Raw genomic sequence first — 22,775 nt, 5'->3', positions numbered from 1 at the left:
CTTTATCTCCCTATAAATCAAAACTGAACAAAAAATTTATGAAAAAAATACAGCTATTGAATGTTTACCGCTAAGCTGCTTCTAGTACAACTAATTGGCTTATTTGGGAAGCATCTTCGTCTGTTTTTGATTCCGATTTTAGGGTGTTGGATTTTTGTGTTAAGAAGAATTTGCAGGCTTCTAACCTCTAGGGGCTGCAGACATTGTAGTTATTTGTTTTGTATATTTAAGAAGCCGAAATTCTTTTCTTGTCACCATTCTAAATTACAAGTTATAATCATTCTTGATTTCTTGATCATAACGATTTAAATTTAATTACTTACAGTTTTGAAAGTTTTAAATTCGAATTTTGATATAAGAGAAGAGAATTTATATAATTGAAAAAAAAAACTTCTCATTATGTAACTATGATGACATGTATAAAAAAAAATCATGTTAGACAATGTCACACAGATAACAATCATCTTCAGAGTTGTACTTGATTAAATTAATGAGCAAAATTAAAAGTTGAAATTGTGGCAATTAATTCTCAATATATGAATTTGGGCACAAGTTGTTTACATTGCAACTCAACTAGTTCAAGTTATATTAAACTTGAAGGTGAATTGATCATATGGTTTGCTTAACCTTCATAAATTAATTAGCATTCATTATTTAGGGCAAGAGTTTGAAAAATATGAAGACAGGGCATAGGCCTGGATCATGTTTTCCCTGATGCAATGAATGTGAACTTCAGAGAAGCGCACAACAGAACTAAATTTCTCTAAAATGATAAGACTCAAATACTTGTGCGGCTGCCATAAACGACAAGTCATCTAACTCCAGTACTGCCCTTCCTATTCTTATATGGAATCAGCTACATTTCGTCGTCTGATAATTTTTTATAGTAGTTTGAAGAACTCCAGTGTGGTGCTCGTATGAACTTAAAATATGAAATGATGGAATCAGGTATATGGCTTCCCTCTTATATATATGGACACATCCCCAGCATCTCCTGCAGAAGCCATATAATCAGTTTCTCTCAACCATGGTAGCGTGCTTCTTTATCTTCATCTTCATCTCCATCTCCATCTCCATCTCTGTTCTCCTCAAACTCATCTTCAACTATCTCACTAAAACAAGAAAACCCTCTCGAAACCTGCCGCCAGGGCCTCTTCCTCTCCCCATTATTGGTAACTTGCTCTTGTTCCGCAAATCTTTTAACGACCTTCAGTGTATACTTCAGTCCCTTCATGCCCGATTTGGTCCTATAATCACCCTCCACTTTGGTTCTCGTCCAGCTATTTTCGTTGCTGATCGATGTCTTGCCCACCAAGCCTTGGTTCAAAATGGTGCCATTTCTTCTGACCGCCCTCCAGCTTTGGATGGTAGAGAACAAGTTGTTATCACCACTGCCCTCCATGGCTCCACATGGCGGGTGCTTCGCCGCAACCTTACAGCAGAAATGCTCCAATCTTCTCGTGTGAAATCTTATTCACATGCACGTAAGTTGGTACTGGAAAGACTCTCGAAACTGCTCAAGGTTCAGTCTAAATCTGGTGATCACCCGGTCCAGGTGATGGAACATTTTCGCTTCTCCATGTTTAGCTTGCTAGTCTTCATGTGTTTCGGAGACAAACTTGAAGAAAAGAAAATCAAGGAAATAGCGGATGTTGAGAGGAATGTGATGCTGAGTTTTAGTCAAGTGAGTATGATTTCTATTTGGCCAAGAGCTACAAAGATTCTGTTTCGTAAACAGTGGAAAAAGATCTTCGAACTACAAGAAAAATCGAAAGATTTAATTGTCCCTTTGATACTAGAACGGAAGAAGGTGAAGGAAGAGAAGTTAAGTGCAGGTGGAAATCAGATCAACAAATATGTCCTATCCTATGTTGATACCTTGTTAGATTTGCAGCTACCAGAAGAGAACAGGAACCTTGGCGTCGAAGAAATCCTTGGTTTGTGCTCAGAATTTCTGAATGGAGGAACAGATAATACATCCACACTGTTGGATTGGATTATGGCAAATTTAGTGAAATATCCGCACATACAAGAGAAGTTGTTCATGGAAATTAAAGGGGTCATGGGAGATGATGAAGAAATGGTGAAAGAAGATGACTTGCAGAAGATGCCATATCTAAAAGCAGTGATCTTAGAAGGGTTAAGGCGATATCCTCCCCTGCGCTTTTTGATGCCTCATGCAGTGACAGAGGATGTGGTTTTAAATGGTTACTTGGTGCCAAAAAATGGAACTGTGAATTTCATGATAGGAGACATGGGATGGGACCAAAAGTTGTGGGAAGATCCAATGTCATTTAAGCCAGAGAGGTTTCTTGGTACTGATAATAAGGATGGAGAGGGATTTGATATTACAGGGAGCAAAGAGATTAAAATGATACCATTTGGTGCAGGAAGAAGGATTTGTCCGGGGTATGCATTAGCCATACTTCATTTGGAGTATTTTGTGGCAAATTTGGTCTGGCATTTTGAATGGAAAGCTGTGGATGGAGACAACGTCAACATGGAAGAAAAGCATGAGTTCTCAGTAAGGATGAAGTATCCATTGCAAGCCCTTATATCTTCAAGATTTTGATGAGAACACAGTCAATGGTAAACGTTTACCGGATAAAAACCTTTTCAGCAACTCTGCTTAAGCTTTGCTTGAACTTGCTGATGCAGTTACTATAGTGATTTTTACCAGCAGAAGGCAAGAAATATCAATTTAAAGTAAAAGATTACTGATGCAGTTAATCTGTCCTGCTTGCTTTTTAACCTTTTTTTCTTTCCAGGTTGTAGTTCTTTATGTATGAGTAGAGACTTCATTTCATTTTATCAGCGCAATGTAAAACAGATATTGTCATTTCAGGTGCTTTCTGTTTCAAGTCTTGCGATATTGATGCTTTAGTAATCTTGTCCCAAGTACCCATGTAATTTAAATATATATAAAACCAGCCATTTGTTTCCGTGCTTACTGATGTAATCAGATAAGTTTATTATAAGGATAATAATCCTAAATTATAAACCTGCCCTATTGTTATGAATTCTGAATTAGGCTCATCAGTCCGTAGAGATCTAGTTTGTCACACTCATAAACTCTAATTCCTAAAGAGTATTTTTGACACGAAAAAATGACATATTGCAATAAGTAAAACAAAATGCACTAAAAGCGGTAGAACAGAAAATTAAAGTAATCTTTGAAGCATAAATGCTTTGATGATAGACAGTGAGGAATAAAAAAAATGCAATAAGTAGAAAAAGTGACGAAACACGATAAGTAGAAAGAGTTGAGTAATGAAAATATTTGGAACAACTTTGAGAAAGTCTTAAAAGTAATTTCTATTGTATTTCTGATGATTTTTTTCCCTTGTTTAATTGTCAAACTCTTATATCTATACTAAATGAGAATACTCTCTTAAGAGCCATTGGTAAAAGAAAGCACTTTTAAGATAATACCTTCTGTGTGAAAAAACGTGAAGTGTTTCTAAGATAACACATTTTATATAAAATAACGTTTTTATTATGAAAAAAACATATCCACTAAAGAAAAAACGACTTAAAAGAAAAGCATGTTAAAAAATAGCTTATCGGAAGTTACTAGAAGATCACATAGTTAGAGAGTGTGCGTAAGTTTTGGATAGTGAAATAGTGATACTTGACCATATGCACACATGTACTCTTAAAAAAAAAAAAAAATAAAACACATGTACTTTAAAGAAAGATAAAAAGAAAATCCTCTTAATTTCTTCATATATGATCCACAAGTCAAATTCTTTAGAACATTCCAAATATGAAAATAACTCGTAAACTTATTACTTGTTTTGAATTACTTTCACTATTCATTTCTCCTGTGACATAATTGTTCTACACTTGTTCTTATTCTGTTAGGCAATATTTTAAAAAAATAGTAATTAACTAAAATTGAGCATCAACAACTACTCTTCTCATTATCAACTTTGGAAGAATTCCTGAAAAAATTCATCATAAGGAAATCAGTTTGTTCAACCGAAAGTGATTCCAAACAGCATGCTGCGGTGGCTAACGATGCTGAAATTATTCACGTCCCAAGAGGTTAGGAAGCAATGTATATAAAGGAAGAGGAAAGAATATGAATTAAGTTCTAGTAAGGTATTTATCAAGATTGATGGATCTATTAAGCTCTCATGCACGACTGAGTTATTCGATAAACTGCAAAGCTGTTTGTTCAGTTCTAATAAGAGTTAGTCGGATGGCGAAAAGAACTCATCATACCAGAGATATCAGCAAGAATAACATCAGCTTGAATTAAAGTAAAATCTAGTTATTAAAGTAGTTTTCCTTCTTTCCCCTTTTAAGTATTATCAACAACAATAGTTATACCTTGTAGCTTTACACAAAATGATCTGTGACATTTAAGATGAACCCGCTGTCTTCGTAATCAAGTTAGATGTAGCTCTGACTTGTGTTTTTGTTCCATCAATTTTTCTTCATAACAATGCATCACAATTACGTACATAACATATCTGCAAAATGAACTCTTACAGTAGAAAACTATTACAAAAGAGAGTATCATCAACACATTATAACTCCTACTTTTTGAAAGCCTTTGGATGAAAGCTAATTCGATTTTCTTTAGATGGGATTTTGTCTGAAACCGAGAAGCCTCTTAATAAAGAGTTTTATGGTTCTTCAAGCAAAGGCTCTAACAATTGGCAACGGGCATGATCCCTCTCCATCATATCAATGAATTCATTTGCGCAAAGAAAAACCTCCATGAAGAATTCAAATGTTTTCTTACCAAATCATTTGAGGCAGTAAAAGCAAGAGTATTCATGTTACCACATGGTAACCTCCATATATATTCCTCCAACAGCAATAAATCAATGACCATCAAATGGAAAGTGTGACTTTGAGCATTTGAGGTGTGCCCCACACTCCTTATCTTCAGAGCTTTCTCAGTATCTTGCATCAGCCTCTTTTTAAAATAAAAAATTACACTGTCCTAATCAATGTGCTATAATATCCATCTGTAGTCCATCCTTGATTTCCTCTAAGAGCATTCCTCATTTTCTGCTTCAATTTTCCCTCCACATCACTAACCAAGCATCTCAAAGTCTTCAGTCCAATTTTCTTGGTATCTTATGCATAACTCTTATCTTGAATCCACGTACAGCGCCTCTAGTATCATTCTGAACAACCCAGGATTTTATCAAATTGTCATAACTGCTTGAATCAATATGATACCAAGCAGCCAGATACGGAAGAACTTAACCCCAATGCAATGCATCTCATCAGGTAATGCAATAAGCCACTACCTAAGTTATTAAGTCAAATACATTAGCTGATAATATGTACTGAAGCTGAAAGATCTTTCTCTGACATGATTTATTTCTAAACTCATTTTATAATTAGGAATTATAGGGATTTTCAATCTGTACTCTAAAGAATATCACTAGGCTAGACAATTATTTTCATTCACAGTATTCTTGTCACAGGCAGTGAAGCAACGACAGCATAGAGCTCCACCTCAAATTGCATTTAACTTAGATGAAGCTACTAATTAGCATTAAGAGGGTTGTGCACCAATATATGAAGTATTCCAAAAACCTTATTTTGTAGATGTCCTACCTCATAGTGTTGGTTGTACAGGATCCAAGGCATCAACCTTTTGTGCTTTGTGTTGCCTCGCATAACGTTTGATAAAGATTTTCCATAGGCAGTCTTCCTGATATAAGACAAACAGATGGAAATTAAAATTTAAAAAAGAAAAATGAAGGATGATGGCTAATAAAGACAAATGATTTTTTTTTTATTAAGTGACAAATGATTTATTGTTTAGAAATTAAATTGCTCCAAATTTAGTAAAGCATACACAAACTACTACGAGCAGACTGATGGATTTTTTCCTCCACTGATTTACATCGATAGATAACAACACACTTATTTCATAAAATGGCTTCAATAAGCATATTTCTATACTTTCATCTAAAATAAAACTTGAGCAATCTTTCATTCCACTGATTATATGTATTAAACTTCCTTCTGTTGTGTGAAAATTCATTCATTCCAACAGGGAATATTAAAGTAGGAAAAACAAGGGACAGCAAAAGGAAATTCATTTTTTTTTCTTTTCTAAAAAAGAAACAAGTAATAGTGGTGGCCAAAAGGCCAGCAGACAAAAAGTGCATTTATACACAAAGGTAACCTCAAAAGTAACAATTACCTAATGGCAGGCATCTCACTTACATAATTTAATTATGTAACAATCATAATCTATAGTAACATTAAAGTTAATTACATGAGTGGTAAATATAACTTTGACAAAATGTACAAATGGGGAACTGACAAAAACGAAATTGTATAATTTGCACCTTGAACTTTCAAATTATGTATCATGTTAACCTAAATTCTAACACTGTTAACCCAACCAATGCCTTAACAATATTTTCACGTAAAGTGTACATCACCTGGAGCCATCAACATCCTTTTCAATGCCAATTAACAATAAAATATATTTTTTCACCTATGTGGTAAAAATCTCATCCAAGACCACTCGATTACTGGATGCCACGTGGCATCCATGTGAAACTTTTACAAAATATTTAGCATTTTTATTGAACATGCACATACACATGGCACTATTATATTAGTTAGATACCACATAGGCAGGCTGGGTTAACAGTGTTAAAGTTTTGACTAACCTGGTACACTATTGAAAAGTTCAGGATGGAAATCGTATACATACATACATACATGTGTGTGTATATATATATATATTAGTCCAAGCACTAACTTTCACATTTCACCATAGTTCAGGTACCGAATGTGTGTTTTAACTCTTCACATCAAGTACTTACATTTTTAAAACAAATATCGCCATAAAATTACTCTCTTTAAATCTATAGCATGCATGTTTCTAAGAACCTTTTCCTGTACACTTACTATATAAAATAAAAACATATGAAATTTTAACCTTAAGCTGAGTCATCACCAAATCTAAGCCTGACTGAGGTGTCTAGTCTCCTTTATTTGGCTGCAGGATTATCCTTTGTCTAACTTTCTACCATTCCCTAACAGGCCAATTTGTAGCCTCATTCTCCCAAGCTATCACAATTGTCTAGTCCAGGCCCTAAGAAGATCTAAATCTTTATCCTGGATTTCAGGAGTGATTTGATGGACAAATAAGACCTAAGGAGATGCAACCATCACCTAGGGGCTCGGAACAAAATGTTCAAGTTAGAAACTTTTTGTCAGGGATCCTAAGACAGCCATAACCTGTTAAGCATAGGATATGATGAATTTTATCATGAAATGCAATTAAAATGGAACAAGAAAAGAGTACTTACATAAATATTCCAGGTCTCCAATGAGGTTTCTTGTCCCCCTTTGAAGATAATCTTATTATTGTGACAAGTCCAGAGCCAAACAACCAGAAAGAATCCCCTCTCACAGGAGAAATCAACCTAGCTGGAGGATCACCAAAAATGTGAGCAAGGCAAGTCCAAGTATAAGCTCACTGATTAGGATGCTAACAGCTTTTCTAAGGTAGTGTAATATATCAAGCCCAATCTCTCTTCAAGAAGTCTCTACAGCCATGTAGAAGGGCTGTATTAGGATCATGGCTACATGATTTTGTTGTCCAACCTTCATGACAAAAGTGAACCAGGTTCAGCCAAGACTCACCTAAACACTTCCATCTCGAGGCAGTTTAAGCACTGCAGGAAAACCCACTGTTATACAACCAAAAGCATGATGGATCACAAACTTCAGAGTCAACCTATTTGGCAAAATGCCTGTCCTTTTTTCTCAAAATTGCCTCATCAGCTGAGGTTCCTAGGAACTCTTTCAGCAGTCATATGCCTTCAACTTTGTCCAACCAAATGGAGGGGGGCACCAGACAATAATTCCATGCATACCGGTTAACAATTATCTTGAACAAAAACTTCCAACCTTGATCATCCTATGAGAGAACTTAGAGTAACCAAAATTTTCAATGACTATTCAAACCTCAGGAGAGCATTGTCATAAATGAATCAGACTTGTTTTAAAATTCAATTTCTCACTCATCAAATTAGTTTTTCAGCTGTCCATTTATTTCACGTATCAATAAATTGGAATTGTCAACAACACGTTTGCTTTCATAAACTATATAGCTAAGTAATTCATGCCTGGGTGCTGGCCTTAGTGATTTTAATTCTCTGAGGGGATCTGTGATCACATATTTACTGCAGATTTCTTTTGCTGGTTGAACATGCTTCCACCAAAAGTCAGAGAGCGCCACTTTGAGAACATCCCAGTATTCTACATCTCGGTATATCCTAAAAAGACTGCTTCCTTTGGGAGTCCAAACATAGAAATCCATCCAATCCCGGTCCATGATTTCCATTAGACCCTGAGCTTGTGGAATACAATAAAGGGGGATCCGCCTCCAAGGGGAAGCCTTGCTCATATCTCCACCAAAAAATGGACACTTTATCTCCAACACTCCTCTGAGAGGCAACCCATAAACAAACCTGTCCACTAAGCCATCAGGTGAAGCTGCTAACCAACCTTCTTCTGCATCCATCTTACCATAAACCTGAAATTCAGGAAAAGAAACTGTATTTCCAGTAATCAGCTTGTATCTTTCAAGTGCTTCCTCTTCTTTAATATTGCTCCAACAGGTAGCCAAGTTACCAGAAAATGGCTCAATTGCCCCAATTTTTTCTAGCCAGAGTTGGGCCCTTCGGCAAGGCCAAAAGCCAATAGCCCCACTAAATGTGCTTGCTGTCAATTTCTGTTTTCTCTGTTCTTGCCAATTTTTGAACCAGTGCTGCAGACTACTGGACTGAAGAATAGAATGAGTTTCAGATGCAAATTTCTGATAACAAGTAGATTGTCTGGAACTACTTTGAGAAGGATGATTGAGAAATTGACTGCTGGTGATGAGCCTTTCACTAACTGGCTCAAGTAGACTCTGGCTGGAATATGTTCTCCTATATTTCAAATTAATGACAAGCAAACCAATCTTACGGATATTCCTGCTCTTGCAAGGTGATAGCTGAACGTTTAAGGGAAAACAATATGCAAGTTCTTCACTGCCCAAGGGAAAGAAAAGAAGTGTCATTAACTCATTATGAGAACCAAAATGACACTTTATTGATATAAAAAGATTGAGGTAGGGTAAGCAATCACCATTAAGAGATCCAACAATAAAAATTATGGTTCCATTTGCAGAAATTTTTTTTGCCTACAGAAGCAAATAATAAATTTTGATGAATTAAAATGTTGTCCTATAGAATTAACCTTTGGAATACTAAAACGCCTAAAGTTTATATTTGTAGGGAGCAATCATCACTTATGTTTAAATGTGTGTGCCATTCACCATTTTCACCATTTACTTGTTTAATCAAAATATGGTTTTGATTTTCACTCTCTCCTTTCATTTTTTAACAACTTTTCAAGAAGTAAAAAATCAAATAGGAAAAGTAAGTAGCAAAAACAACAACCAAACCGAAGCCAATAAAAATCAAAAGCTCCGTAAGCATATGCGGTGTCCCTGGACTGGTATATACCATCAATGCTATTAACCAACAAAAACAAGTTCATACGCCATGGCAAAACTTCACAGATAATCCCCAAAAAAAATTTCTGATTCTTCAAAAAAAAAAAAAAAAGTAAGAAGCAACAACTAAAAGCCTTCACTGGTTAACTTTCATGTTATTTTTAAGAAAACAAAAGTGAATATTTGACTTCAGAAGAGACCGTTAAAACCAAAAAGGACAGTATGGCTAAACAATCAAACACCAAAAAAATGGGGCTATTATGCTAAAAAAATCAAAATTGTAACTATGGGTATCTGAAATTTATGAGAAATAAATTGTTACAGTTCATTGAGACATAAAAAATCAGACACCTTAAATGGATTACAAGTTTAAAACGAATATATATATATATATATATATATATATATATATATAAAGAAAAAGTCTATGAGAATAAAAAAAGAGAGGACTAACCATGGAAGCTTGTGAGAAGAACGATGCATAGAGACTGGGATATGGTAAAAAGGACGAGACGCAATTTCACATTCAATTCATCTTTTTATTTATTTATTTTGTTTCCCCTGAGAAATGAAGCGAAAAATGTTGCAGGGTTAAGTTTAAGAAAAGGGTTTTAGGGGGAAAGGGTTTTAGGCAAGGAAGAATCGGGGCCTGTTTGGCAACAGAATTAGGCCGACACAAGTCGATTATGGACAGTACAATAATTTATTGTTTGGGCCCAATGAAAAGGGGAACCAGGAACAGTAGTGACGAAGCCCATCAAATGCAAAGCCCAAGGAACAAATAAGGAAGAGTACAGAATGAAATTTGAAGTTTTAAACTTACTTATTAAAGTTTGTGCCTTAAAGACATCAGGGAATTGGAAATCAATTTTAATATAAAGTAAGCTAAATCAAAATCTTATTTTCTCAAATTAAAAATATTTTCCTTTTTTCTTGAAAATAGATAATTTTCTTGGCAATAAAATTTTTATACAGTAAAACAACTCAAATTTTATCTAATTATTGTTATATCTCTTTAGGAGAATAATTATTGAATCTTTTCTCCCTTATTCTCCCTTTAAAGTCAAACTTCCTCTTGTTTATAAAAAAGAAAAGAAAAGAAAATTAGGAATAATGCCATAAATGGTCTCTTTGTTGTAATTTTATATTCAGGTTAGTCCCTAAACTATATTATTAATGGAAAAATGTCCCTCTACTCATAATTAACAACTCATCAAATTGATCCTTGGGTTAACTCTCTTGATGATACAACATTTTTTTTTTGTTAGATTTCAATAAAAATATGAAAAAGTTTAGGACAATATTTCTCATCAAAATGACACATTTCAAAAATAATTTTGAAACAGTTGGTTTTCCTTTTACTTTGCTATTCTGTTAATAATATGAAATAAATTCATTGCTATGAGGAATGCAATGAAGCATTACCACTGGTTAGGTTTAAATTTAATTTAATAGCCATATAGGTTCCACCGCCATCATTAATTATTGCCATATATGGCAGGAAATAAGAAGGAGAAAATATGGCAAGAGAATATTGTTAAGTATTTAAAAATAAAATATTAGTATAATATTTTAAAAAGTTTTAAATTATTTAAAAAATTTTAAATAAATTTTTATATTTTTATTACATTCAATCAAATTCTTATATTTTTATTTTGAATCAAATAAGTCCTTTTGCTGTTATTTTAAATTAAATAAACTTTTATAATTAATGATTAACTTAGTTAAAATGTAATTTGTCATTTTATATCAAATATCATAAACATAGTGTATTAATATATATGATGTGGTATATTGACATATTATAATTGATGATGACATGACATGTTAATGTGGAATGATAACATGATTATTTGATATATTTTTTTGCACCTTCTACATCCATAACATGTCAATATCATTTGAATATAAAATGATAATTGGTATTTTAATTAATGATAATTAGTCAATCATTAATTATAAGGGTTTATTTAACACAAAATAAAAGTATTTTTTAAAAAAACAATCTAAAATGAAAATATAGGGACTTAATTGAACGTAATAAAATAATAATAACTTATTAAAAATTTTTTAAATAATTAAGAGAATTTTTTGAATATTATACCTAAAATATAATACCAAAAAATCTTTGTAATTATATACAAATAACATTAATAATTTGAGAAAATTAAACATCCAAGATTTATTAAAACTACTTGTCTATTAAATTTCATTTGGCCCAACTTTCTTGCAAGAGAGTACTATAATATTTTATTTGACCTGTCTAATGAAAGATAACTTTTTTTTTTATTTCTTAAACGATTTCAACCTCCCTTTTTTCGTTTACTCAATTTGTATATATACCATTGAACTTTTTTATATTTTACAGTAATTAAGATAATTTGTTTTAACCAAAATACTTTAATTAGTTACATATATCCAAAATTAATATATAATTGAATTAAAAATAATTAATGCATTTAAGATTATCAGTTTATACACAGTTAGTGAAAATAAACTCCACCGGCGGATTAGATGATCCACATGCCAATTATTAATTAATTAATTTTCTTAAATGTACGTTTAGAGTATGTGTCAATCATCTAATTTCGCTTGTGAAGTTTAAAAGCTATACTTATGTATAGAATAATTTACATTACATATATTTAATATCTAATTGAATTATAATTAGCTTAAAATCCAATTTAATTTTATGGTAATTAAATATGATTATAATACTAATTATGATTATAATACTAATTAATGTCATAACGTAATTAATAACTACCTAAATCTTACTATTATAAAAAAATTAGGAAAAAGGAAAAAACAAAAGAGATAAAAATAGAAACAAAAAATTAAAATTATATAAAATTACATAGAAGTGGAGAAATAAAAAATATAGAGTATATATACCTGTCTTTATTTTTTAAAAAATACTTGTCTTTTCATTTAAAATTAATTAATAACCGACAATGTTACTTTCGAGGGGATGGAGAAGATTTTTCAAACCAACAAGAAGTGTATTTTTACTAAAATTTCAAGATTTTCCGTATTTTACCCAAAAAAAAATTTTGTTGCTTAAAAATAGCCCCTAATTAATTAATTATAAGAAAATTTATACTTGAGATTGACCCAATTTTGTTATTGGTATTATATTTTTTTCCTTAAAAAATCAGTTGCCCCTTAAACCTGAAAAATTATAGTCGAGTTGCAAGCAAATGTTTTATTTTATTTTTAACAAAATTAAATTCTTCGGGACATCATGTATGAGTACTTGAATCCAAAATTTAATTTCGTTAATTTGATATATAAGCATCCTTTTGTACTTATTATATAATATAATTTAAATCTATAACTAAATATATGTGTTTTTCTTTCTTTCTTTTTTATCTTTTAATATAAGATAACACTACACTTAGGATCTATAATAATCTCTATTAATATCCCTAATACCTGAATTTATAGCTAAGCTAAACTCAAATTATTACACATTATCCACTTTAATTTTAGTACTCAGTTTCCTTTTTGTTTCTTTAATTTTATTAAGGACTGGCATCGTGAAAAACGTGTACACAAGCATAGTATATATGATATATGATAGTAACGAAATACATATACATATTTCAGAATAAAGAATAATTGGAGAGATGTCCGAAATAGCTGTCGATGGGCAAGAGGTTAAGCTAGTGGGTGCATTGTACAGCCCATATGTTCACAGGGTGGCCTGGGCGCTGAAACTGAAAGGAATCCAATATGATCTTGTGGAAGAAAATCTGAGGGATCTGAACAAGAAGAGCTCTCTCCCTCTCGATTGCAATCCAGTGTACAAGAAAATACCTGTGCTCCTTCATCATGGGAAACCGATTGTCGAGTCCTTATTCATCATTGAGTACATTGACAAGACCTGGAAACACAATCCCATTTTGCCCGCTGATCCATACGAGAGAGCCATGGTAAGATCTTGGGCTCGCCTCATGGATGAAACGGTATATACATCTGTTTTTATCTCTCTAACTTTCTGCTTGATTCATCACTACTCTTCCTACACCAGGCAGGGGGAGGGGGCGGTGGTTGGTGTTCCGGCTAGTAAATTCGCGCTAGCAAGGTTGGTGGGATATGTTAATTGAGGGGAACACCTTTCAGATCTAGGCACCTACGAGATTTGCGTTATTTTTTTTTTTTTTTGCCTTTTAAAAGAATCTAAGTATTCCCTATATTAAAATTAAAAAAGAATCGATAGTTTCGTATAAATTAACTTAAAATTTTAAAATAATTGATCATCAAATTATTTTTTAAACATAATATCAGAATTGATATTCGAATCCAAATTTTGAAAATTTTACTTGTTTTTCATTAATTTCTTTCTCCGTTATCATGTTCATCGGACTTTACGTGCAAGGTTTTTGAAAAAAGTTATTAAACATTTTTCAATTTGCATCTTTCTTTATTTTAGGAGACATACTAAAACTTTTATATAATACAGATGGATCACTTCCAATTAGTTTAAATTTTTAAGAAATTGGCTACAAATTATCTTTCTAACGCCTACGTACTCTTTTTTGCATTTTCTTGAAGCCATAAAACAAGAAAATGGAAAGAAAGAAAAATTTTTCCTAGAATTTACATGTAAATTTGATAAAAATTGAACAATGATGTTTAATATATTGTTTTTTTTTTGTTAAAACATATGAATATTATGAATATATATGAATATCCATTGTATTTTATAAAATCCAATACATCTCCCCATATCCAATGTACGTATTTATATTAGTACATTCCTACCTTCTGATTTTATGCATTATATGTACATTCCTATTTATTAAGTTTATCCTCTCTATTTATGTAAATTCGTTTCCCCTTCATCTATATGTGACTATAAATAAAGGTATTGTAGTTGATGGTAGATATACTAAAACAATAAATGAAATAAAAGATCTTCTTAAATTTCTACTACCTCTCTTTAATATTCTCTTTCAAAGTTATATTTTACAATAATGAAGGAATTTTAACATATTTAATTAATTATATTGATCACAAAGAATTCATAAAACTCAAATTTACTGCACACCTAATTAACACTAAGATCAACAACAAGTGTATGTGTTTTCTGTTTAATAAGAACACGGCTTTTTGACATATTAACGTGCAAGTTAGCAATTTCTCGATCATATTAACAAATACTTTAAATTCGAGATCGAATTCAATTGATACTTGGTTTAAACTATTTCATATGTTAAAAGACAATACAAAATTTTAAGTATCTTGTTCATTATAGACTTATGAAATTGTCAAATATTTCAATACAATTCCTCAATTGTACATATTATTTTAGTTACTTGAAGGTTCAAAGAGAGTGTTATATCTTGAAGGAGACCAGCTAAAGAAGGAAATTGAGCAAGTATCAGATGCCATGGCAGTGCTTGAAGGAATGATGAAGGGCAAGAAATTCTTTGGAGGTGAGACGGTAGGGTTCCTGGACATTGCCTTCGGCTGGACTACCGTATGGTTGGAAGCCATTGAGGAAGTTGCTGGCGTAGAATTCTTCAACCGTGATAAATACCCTCACCTTGACAATTGGAAGAATGAATTCAAAGAGATTCATGCTGTGAAAGACAGCCTGTTCCCCATGGAAAGGTTGGTTCGGTTCTTTAAAAACAACCGTCAATCACAGCTAAAATTAGCAGCACAAAAATGAGATCGATGATATGCAGCTGTTCTCTCTTCGTAAGAAATAAAAAGAATAAGAAATGTTAAATGGTAAGAGTCTCTTGGTCTCCGTATACATAATTATATGCTGGAAGAGATCTCTCGATCTCTTTATCTTTATTTGTCTGTATTGTAAGTTTTGAGTTATCATCAATAAAGTTTATTGTGTAACTCAGAAATCTTTATATATTTTAAAAAATAATACAAATTTGTCTCTAATTTACGTATTCAAGTTGATCTAAAGTTTCAACTAGTTAGACTAATGGCGGATCTCTTATACTATTAATGAGTTAGCAAATAGTCTTATTATAAAACTAGGGTAAATTATTTAGACATTTTCAAGTTTTGATTAAAATTACACGAAAGATTATTGTTTAAAAAATAAACACTCAACCTTAAAGGCTTAACACCGTTAATAAAAAAATGAAAAGCTTAAAATACGCTTTCCTCTTTCTCTCAACTTTTTTCTTTTTTCAAACATTGATCCATCGATGACGCTCCCTTATGTCGATAGCCATCCCATAGCCAAATTTGACACTCTTCGATGTTGAGAAGCGCTAGATCTAGCTCAATTTGGAGCTCTAGATCTAGTGCTTTCCAAGAGGAGCTTGGCACTCCCTCAAATGAAAGCTCTGGCATTCCATTGAGGAAGCGCCCTAGATCTGGTTAGATCTAGTCGAAGAACACCAAATTTGACTGGATATGGTTGGAGAATAAGGTAATATTTTTTTGTAAAAAAAGAAAAAAATAAAAATAAAAATAAAGGTTTATATAACATTGTAATTTTTGACATATTTAAAGATAAAATTATTTAAAAAAATATTACTATGTCAGCAAATTAATAAAAACCTTAATGGTTGACTAATAGTTAAACTTATGCATCTAACAACAGATACTCGTTTGAGACGAAATGTCTATTTTTCAAACTAATTAATGAACCTTCATATAATTTTTATCAAAACTTAAGAGCGTTGGATATTTTATCTATAAATCTAATATCCTAATATTACCATATTATTTTGTAAGTATATGATCAACTTTTAATGAGTTATACATTCATGATATAGTTTTCAAATGGTAGGTTTTTTTATTCCTACCAAGATTTGACAGTGATTTTATCGTTATCTATTGCCTTGATTTGCTTTCTGTTTACTTGCATGTTTTCTTTGATGAAATAAATTTTTTTCTTGTATGATTTTTTTTAAAAGGACTTGCTAAGACGTGGATAAGTATAGTTACTAAAATTAATTAATGCCAAGTTGAAAGAAATGAAAAAGAGATAAGATGAACCGATTTTCTTTATCAAAGGGACTCTATATATATGCAAGAATTACATGGTGATAGTACATTTGCTAAATAAATATATTTAATTAATGAAAGAAGGTTTATAGTAAACGTTATTTTGTTTTTTTTTTAAAAAAAAAACAAATGAGGAATTTTAAAAGGAGAGCAGAAACTTGAACTTTAAACATTAACCCTCTCGTGTAAAATTAACAACCACGTAAATGAATATTTCACATAATTTTCCTTTTCCCAATTACACCAAATGCTTCTCCACTTTTATCACTTTGAAACCTCTCAGTCATGAAAGGTCATCGGATCGTCTCGCAGTGCTCGCGGAGTCAAAAACGGCCCGTTTGGGAAGAAGAAAAAGAAAAGGAAAATAGAAAGATTTGGGCCATTTGCAAATTTAGGAAAACAAGTAAACAAGATTTGGGCTCAATAAGGCCTGAATAAATTTAGGCTAAGCCCATTGGAGGTGATCCTACGCCTTTATTTTATTGTTCATTTAATTTCATTTGTTATTTTATTTTATATGCTTACTTTAATTTATGGATTTTTTAAAAAATAGGATTAAAAAAAATATAAACATGATGAAATTAAATTCCTAATAAAAAATTTAATATTAAAAAAATAATTATTTAAGGAAAAATCTCCTAATAAAGGGAATTTTAAGGAAATTGCAAGTGCAAATTTCTCAAGTGAAATCAATTATGGGATCTTACCAAAAGTGTTAGAAGAAGCCTCAAAAATTATTTTCACAAACGAGACTATTCCTAAATAATTACAGAAAAAAAGTAAAAGGAAATAATAAAATAAATATGCAGTAAAAAAAATTATGAGCAATTTGCAAATTGCATTATGATATTTATTTACTTGCATCATATGCATTTTATTTTGATTACACAGGTTAGTGAAACTCTATCCAATTATAGAATTTCAATAAAGTTAAACGAATTTTTTTTTTAAATTCTTAGGTGAGGAGAATTTCTAAAATTCTACTAAAAGAGTTGGAGAATTTAGAAAAATTTTTAATACAAATGATTTCATTTATTTATTTTTAAATAATAAAATATAAAAAATGAAATGTGAATAAATGCAAAAACATGAAATTTCTCTATTATTGAATTTTAAGAAAGTTGTAATTTTGTTCAAAATTCTTAGTTGAGGGGAAATTCTAAAATTTTACTAAAATTGTTAGAGAATTTAGAAAATTTTCTAATGTCAATGATTTTCATTTATTAATTTTTAAAAGTAATAATAAAATTAATAAATGTTGGAAATTTTCTAAGATTCCATAAAAGTGTTGGATATAAAAAATTTTCCAATTCAATGATTCTCATTTATTTATTTTTTAAAAAAATAATGAAAATGTTGGAAAATTTCTAATATTCTACCAAAAGTGTAGGAGAATATAAAAAAATTCCAATATTAATATATTTTCATTTATTTTTAAGCAAAATAATAATAATAATAATAATAATTAAAGGAATAAAAAAGAATATAAAAAACTATAAAAAGAAAGGGATAACGACAAGGCTAAATAAGCAAATAAAAGATTTAATTCAAGTTTTGTCACAAAATACCGAAATAATCCAATGATGGAATCTCTTCAAAAAAATAAGTAATTTTTTTGAATGTTCTTGAGGTGTGGAGATTTTTCTTAGTTTTGCCAAAAGTGCTGAAAAAACTCGAGAAAAATTGTCAATATTTAAATAATGTAAAGAAATATGAAAAGTAAAGAAGAAGACAATAAATAAATGAATAACTTGTTTGGTCTAGTTTTTTTTTTTCAACTTATTTATCTCTTAAAAGTAAAAAACATACCAAATAGAATTTTCAAGAAGCTCTTAAAAAACATAATTTTTTTTAAAGAATAAAAATTAAAAGAAAAAAGCTCCATAAAGGAGCTTTTTCTTCTCTTCTTTTTAAAATATGTTAGCTTTTCAAGAAATATCCCTCTTTCAATCAATTTCCCTATCCTCTCCTTCACTCTGCAAATCGTCATTCTCCAACACAAATTGCAATCTCTCTCTCCTCTGCCTCTCTCTACAAAAACTACTAACAAAAAAACAAAAGGCCCAACAATAGGATTTTTTTTGTTCTTACAAAAATTAAGAAAAAAAAAGACCCAAAATTCAAAGTTACATTGAGATACTATTTAAAGTTTTCTCTTTTCTTCACCAAAAAGGATTTTAATTTCAAATACATCGTTTCCTCTTTTTTCTTCTTTTTGGGAAATTGAAGCATCATGGTTTGATTGCTTGCTAAATCAACAAAAATCTAATACTATTATTACTATACAAATTTGAAAGTTATTTCATTTCTTTATGAATTTCTTTTATTTTAACATCTGAAATTGTATATAAACTTGTTCCACTTTGATTTATTAGGTAATTGAAAATGACATGAATACTGTTTATGGTAATTTTAACTAAAATTAAAGCTTATATAATTTATTTTGTTAAGCAGTTTACCAAACAGTTTTAACTTAATTTTAAAAACTATTACTTTTCATAAAAGTTTCATAATAACTTTCAAGTTAAAAAAAAAATTAGGCCAAACAGGCTCTAATAAGGGAAACATAAGCAAATATGAAATCAATAAATATTGATTAAGACTAATATATGATAATGCATAATTAGTTACTATTGTTTTTTGAACAGGCGTAGCAAAGGTGCTAATACCTTCCTTGTTCAAAATTGTACTCTCAATCTCAAAAATTATTCAGTAGCTAAAACCTATTTTTTTAAAATGAACATAACTTAAACTTAGGGTAAAACTTAAAAAAAAAATTCAAATAGATGGTCGATCACACTTGGACAAAAAAAGAATGGTGGTGACTCCATGTTTTGTCCAATCAGGTAGCTAGATCCGCCTGTTATGGTAGGTTGACGACTTTGTTGGGGAGTTCGAGAGTTAAGCCAGTAATTAATCGTGTGTTATACTAAGTCTTAATTATTTGATCCCAATTCGATATTTAACTTTATTTTCCTTAATTTTAAATAACATTGTTGTTATTCACTTTCTTTATTTATATTTTGATTATTTTATTTTATTTGCTTATTGTTTTTATTAAATGTGGGGCATTTAGGATAAAGGTTGTGAAATGAGCGGTCAAAGGTGAAAGGTTTATATGTTTCTTCACACACACTTGGACATTCATGTTCATGCATGAGCTCTATACTTAGACTTTGTCCCTTTTAGGTAGGGGTAAAGTACCTGTACTCTTGTGAGGTAATCTCTCTCATTCAAGTTGAACTTTTTCCACTTGTAACTTGTAATGGGCAATGATTGGGTGTCTTCCTAATCTGATGTGGTTGACCGTAAGAAATAATTTGGAACCATTAGTTTCTTGTCAAACTTAAACTCAACATGTAAAGCTAGTTGTAAGTAAAGTAATGCTAACTTATTTTATAGAAAGACCCTAAATTAACATATGTTGATAAAACAAAAAAATCAACATGTGTATATAATTTTTGTCTAGGTGACCCTTTTAAAAAAAAGTAAAAAGAAAAACTATTTTCTTTATTTTCTTTCTTTTTTTCTCTTGTATAAAAAGAAAGAGACAATGGTTTTTACATTCATTATTTCTTCATCTTTAATTTTTGTTAATATCTTCTTCATAACCTTTTTATTTCTTAGCCAAAATTTCAAAATAATGAGTGATATTTATTATGAAAAATGTCAAAAAAAATGAAAAAAATGAACAAAAACAAAAAACAAGAGAGAAGTTTTTTTTTCCTTTCAGTTCTCTCTTTTTCAAAAAAAAAGGAAAAAAAGAAGAATTTTTTTTCTTTCCAATAACAAAAAAGTATAAGGAAAAACAATATAGGGTGTTTTTCTTTCATTTCTTCCCTTTTCTTCAAAAAGAAAAAGAAAAAAAGGAAAAAGAGAAAAGCAAAAAATAGGGGTCTTTTTTCTGGAGGAAAAAGTTTCTTAATCATTTTCCTAGAAAAATAAAACTAAAACAAGGAGAATCTAAGTTTGAATAAATTGTTTGATTTCTTAGACTCGGTTTTATTTTTCCTTTCTCATCCTTTTTAACATGTAGTTAAATTAAAGATAATTAAAACATTTAGGATTATTATTCTATATATCCGTAATGGAATTCTTAAACCCCATAAGCAAGTTAGGTGAGTTATATGTCTATTTAATAATTAATTAATTTTATAAATATATCATGTAAATCATGTGTCAACCTTCTAATATCGCTTGTGAAGTTTAATAACTCTACTTTTAGTGTATAGAATAATTTAAATTTCATATTTTAATATCAAATTGAATCATAATTAGTTTAAATCCAATTTAATTTGATAGTAATTAAAGATGGTTATAATACTAATTAAATCTCATAACGTAATTTATAACTACCTAAATGTCACTACTAGGAAAAAGATTTAGGAAAAAAAAAAAAGGGAAAAGAGATAAAATTTGAAATAAAAAATTAAAATTAAAGTTATATAGAAATGGAGATGTAAATAATATAGAGTATACTTGTCTTTTCTTTTTTAAAGAAAAAATGCACTTGTCTTTTCATTTAAAGTTAATTTAATAACTGACAATGTTACTTTTTGAGGGGACAGAGAAGTTTTTTCAAACTAATGAGAAGTGTATTTTTACTAAAACATCAAAGGATTTTCTGTATTATTATACCAAAAAAAAAAAACTTTTGTTGTTTAAAAATATCCTTTAATAAATTAATTATAAGAAATTTGATACTTGAGTTTAAGTGTTTGACTCAATTACTCGAGTTCCATGCAGGAAGTTTAAGTATTTATAAATTAGTTAGATATAAAGAAATTATACTCGATTTCCGTGCAAAGGATTTGTTTTTAATTTTAACAAAATTTAATTCTTCGGGACGTCATGCATGAGAACGACTTGAACCCAAAATTTAATTTCTTTTAATATAAAAGAACGGCACGCATGCATCATATAATATCATTTATACTAATGAAAACTATAGTACATGTTTCAGCAGAAAGGAGGAAGAAGAAAGAATAATTGCAGATATGCCCGAAGTGGCCGGCGATGAGCAAGAGGTTAAGCTAGTGGGTGCATGGTATAGCCCATATGTTCACAGGGTGGCCTGGGTGTTGAAACTGAAAGGAATCCAATATGAATTTGTGGAAGAAAATCTGAGGGATCTGAACAAGAAGAGCTCTTTCCTTCTCGATTGCAATCCAGTGTACAAGAAAGTCCCTGTGCTTCTTCATCATGGGAAACCGATTGTGGAGTCCTTATTCATCATTGAGTACATTGACGAGACATGGAAACACAACCCCATTTTTCCCACTGATCCATATGACAGAGCCATGGCAAGATTTTGGGCTCGCCTCATGGATGAAATGGTATATATAATGTACATCTATTTTTATCTCACTTCCATTCCCATCTTCTCTAATTTTCTGCTGGATTCCTCAGTTGTACATATTATTTTAGTTACTTGAAGGTTCAAAGAGAGCATTATGTGCTGAAGGAGACCAGCTAAAGAAGGAAATTGAGCAAGTATCAGATGCCATGGAAGTGCTTGAAGGAATGAAGAAGGGTAAGAAATTCTTTGGAGGTGAGACGGTAGGGTTCCTGGACGTTGCCTTCGGCTGGACTACTATATGGTTGGAAGCCATTGAGGAAGTTGCTGGCGTAGAATTCTTCAACCGTGATAAGTACCCCCACCTTGACAATTGGAAGAGCGAATTCAAACAGATTCATGTTGTCAAAGACAGCTTGTTCCCCATGGAAAAGTTGGTTCGGTTCTTTAAAAAATACCGTCAATCACAGCTAAAATTAGCAGCGGAAAAATGAGATCGATGATATGCAGGTGTTCTCTCTTCGTAAGAAATAAAAAAAAAAAAAATGTTAAATGCTAAGAGTCTCTTGGTCTCCGTATGCTCTTGGTCTCCGCATACTTAATTATATGGTGGAAGTGATCTCTCGATCTCTTTATCTTTATTTTTCTGTATTGTAAGTTTTGAGTTATCATCAATAAAGTTTATTGTGTAACGCAGAAATCTTTATATATTTTAAAAAATAATATAAATTTGTCTCTAATTTATAATGTTTTACAAATTTATTATATATATATTATTATTTCATGTCTAACTTCTTTTTTCCTTCAAGCAAACTCATCAAATGTACTTTCTATTACTGTTCATATAATTCAAGCTGATCTAAAGTTGCAACTAGTTAGACAAATGGTAAATCTCTTCGTACTATGAATGAATTAGCAAGTAGTCTTTCTAGATCTGATATCCTAATATTACAATATTATTTTTGTAAGTATGTGATCAACTTTTAATCA

At 30.8% G+C, this 22,775-nt stretch overlaps 3 protein-coding genes and 1 pseudogene across 5 annotated transcripts; 3 read left to right on the top strand and 1 right to left on the bottom strand.

Moving 5' to 3' along the window:
- Positions 1 to 1,016: 1,016 nt before the first annotated feature.
- Positions 1,017 to 2,795, top strand: LOC18599613 (cytochrome P450 89A2 pseudogene; annotated as a pseudogene).
- Positions 2,796 to 4,304: 1,509 nt separating this feature from the next.
- Positions 4,305 to 10,089, bottom strand: LOC18599612 (Restriction endonuclease, type II-like superfamily protein). Of its 3 annotated transcripts, none has more exons than XM_018120715.2 (4): positions 9,954 to 10,089; positions 7,302 to 9,032; positions 5,584 to 5,680; positions 4,305 to 5,270 (listed from the first exon to the last, which is right to left on the bottom strand). In XM_018120715.2, the coding sequence occupies exons 1-2, from the start codon at positions 9,980 to 9,982 to the stop codon at positions 8,027 to 8,029; spliced, it is 1,035 nt and encodes a 344-aa protein (XP_017976204.2). In that variant the 5' UTR covers positions 9,983 to 10,089; the 3' UTR covers positions 4,305 to 5,270; positions 5,584 to 5,680; positions 7,302 to 8,026. The 3 variants fall into 3 exon arrangements, with proteins under 3 accessions (XP_017976204.2, XP_017976205.2, XP_017976203.2); XM_018120716.2 differs by having other exon boundaries at positions 4,305 to 5,144; XM_018120714.2 differs by having other exon boundaries at positions 4,305 to 5,680.
- A 3,039-nt stretch (positions 10,090 to 13,128) lies between these two features.
- On the top strand, positions 13,129 to 15,179 carry LOC18599610 (putative glutathione S-transferase). Its single transcript, XM_018121038.2, has 2 exons — positions 13,129 to 13,467; positions 14,817 to 15,179. The coding sequence occupies exons 1-2, from the start codon at positions 13,129 to 13,131 to the stop codon at positions 15,177 to 15,179; spliced, it is 702 nt and encodes a 233-aa protein (XP_017976527.2).
- A 6,307-nt stretch (positions 15,180 to 21,486) lies between these two features.
- LOC18599609 (putative glutathione S-transferase) lies at positions 21,487 to 22,325 on the top strand. Its single transcript, XM_007029656.3, has 2 exons — positions 21,487 to 21,825; positions 21,917 to 22,325. Exons 1-2 carry the CDS (start codon positions 21,487 to 21,489, stop codon positions 22,277 to 22,279), a joined length of 702 nt encoding a protein of 233 aa, XP_007029718.3. The 3' UTR covers positions 22,280 to 22,325.
- The last annotated feature ends 450 nt before the right edge of the window (positions 22,326 to 22,775 follow it).

Source organism: Theobroma cacao, chromosome 5 (genome assembly GCF_053813885.1).
Source record: "Theobroma cacao isolate CCN51 chromosome 5, ASM5381388v1, whole genome shotgun sequence".
In the NCBI taxonomy this organism is placed as follows: Eukaryota; Viridiplantae; Streptophyta; class Magnoliopsida; order Malvales; family Malvaceae; genus Theobroma; species Theobroma cacao.
Note: the sequence above shows the minus strand (reverse complement) of the source record. Positions and strands in the feature narration are given on the sequence as shown.

Excerpts from the sequence above, each read along its gene's own strand:
- LOC18599612 (XM_018120714.2), bottom strand. The coding sequence starts at position 9,982 with ATGCATCGTTCTTCTCACAAGCTTCCATG. Across the intron at positions 9,033-9,953 it reads TCTTCTCACAAGCTTCCATG|TGAAGAACTTGCATATTGTT; the intron begins GTTAGTCCTCTC and ends TCCCTTGGGCAG.
- LOC18599610 (XM_018121038.2), top strand. The coding sequence starts at position 13,129 with ATGTCCGAAATAGCTGTCGATGGGCAAGAGGTTAAGCTAGTGGGTGCA. Across the intron at positions 13,468-14,816 it reads CTCGCCTCATGGATGAAACG|TTACTTGAAGGTTCAAAGAG; the intron begins GTATATACATCT and ends ATATTATTTTAG.
- LOC18599609 (XM_007029656.3), top strand. The coding sequence starts at position 21,487 with ATGCCCGAAGTGGCCGGCGATGAGCAAGAGGTTAAGCTAGTGGGTGCA. Across the intron at positions 21,826-21,916 it reads CTCGCCTCATGGATGAAATG|TTACTTGAAGGTTCAAAGAG; the intron begins GTATATATAATG and ends ATATTATTTTAG.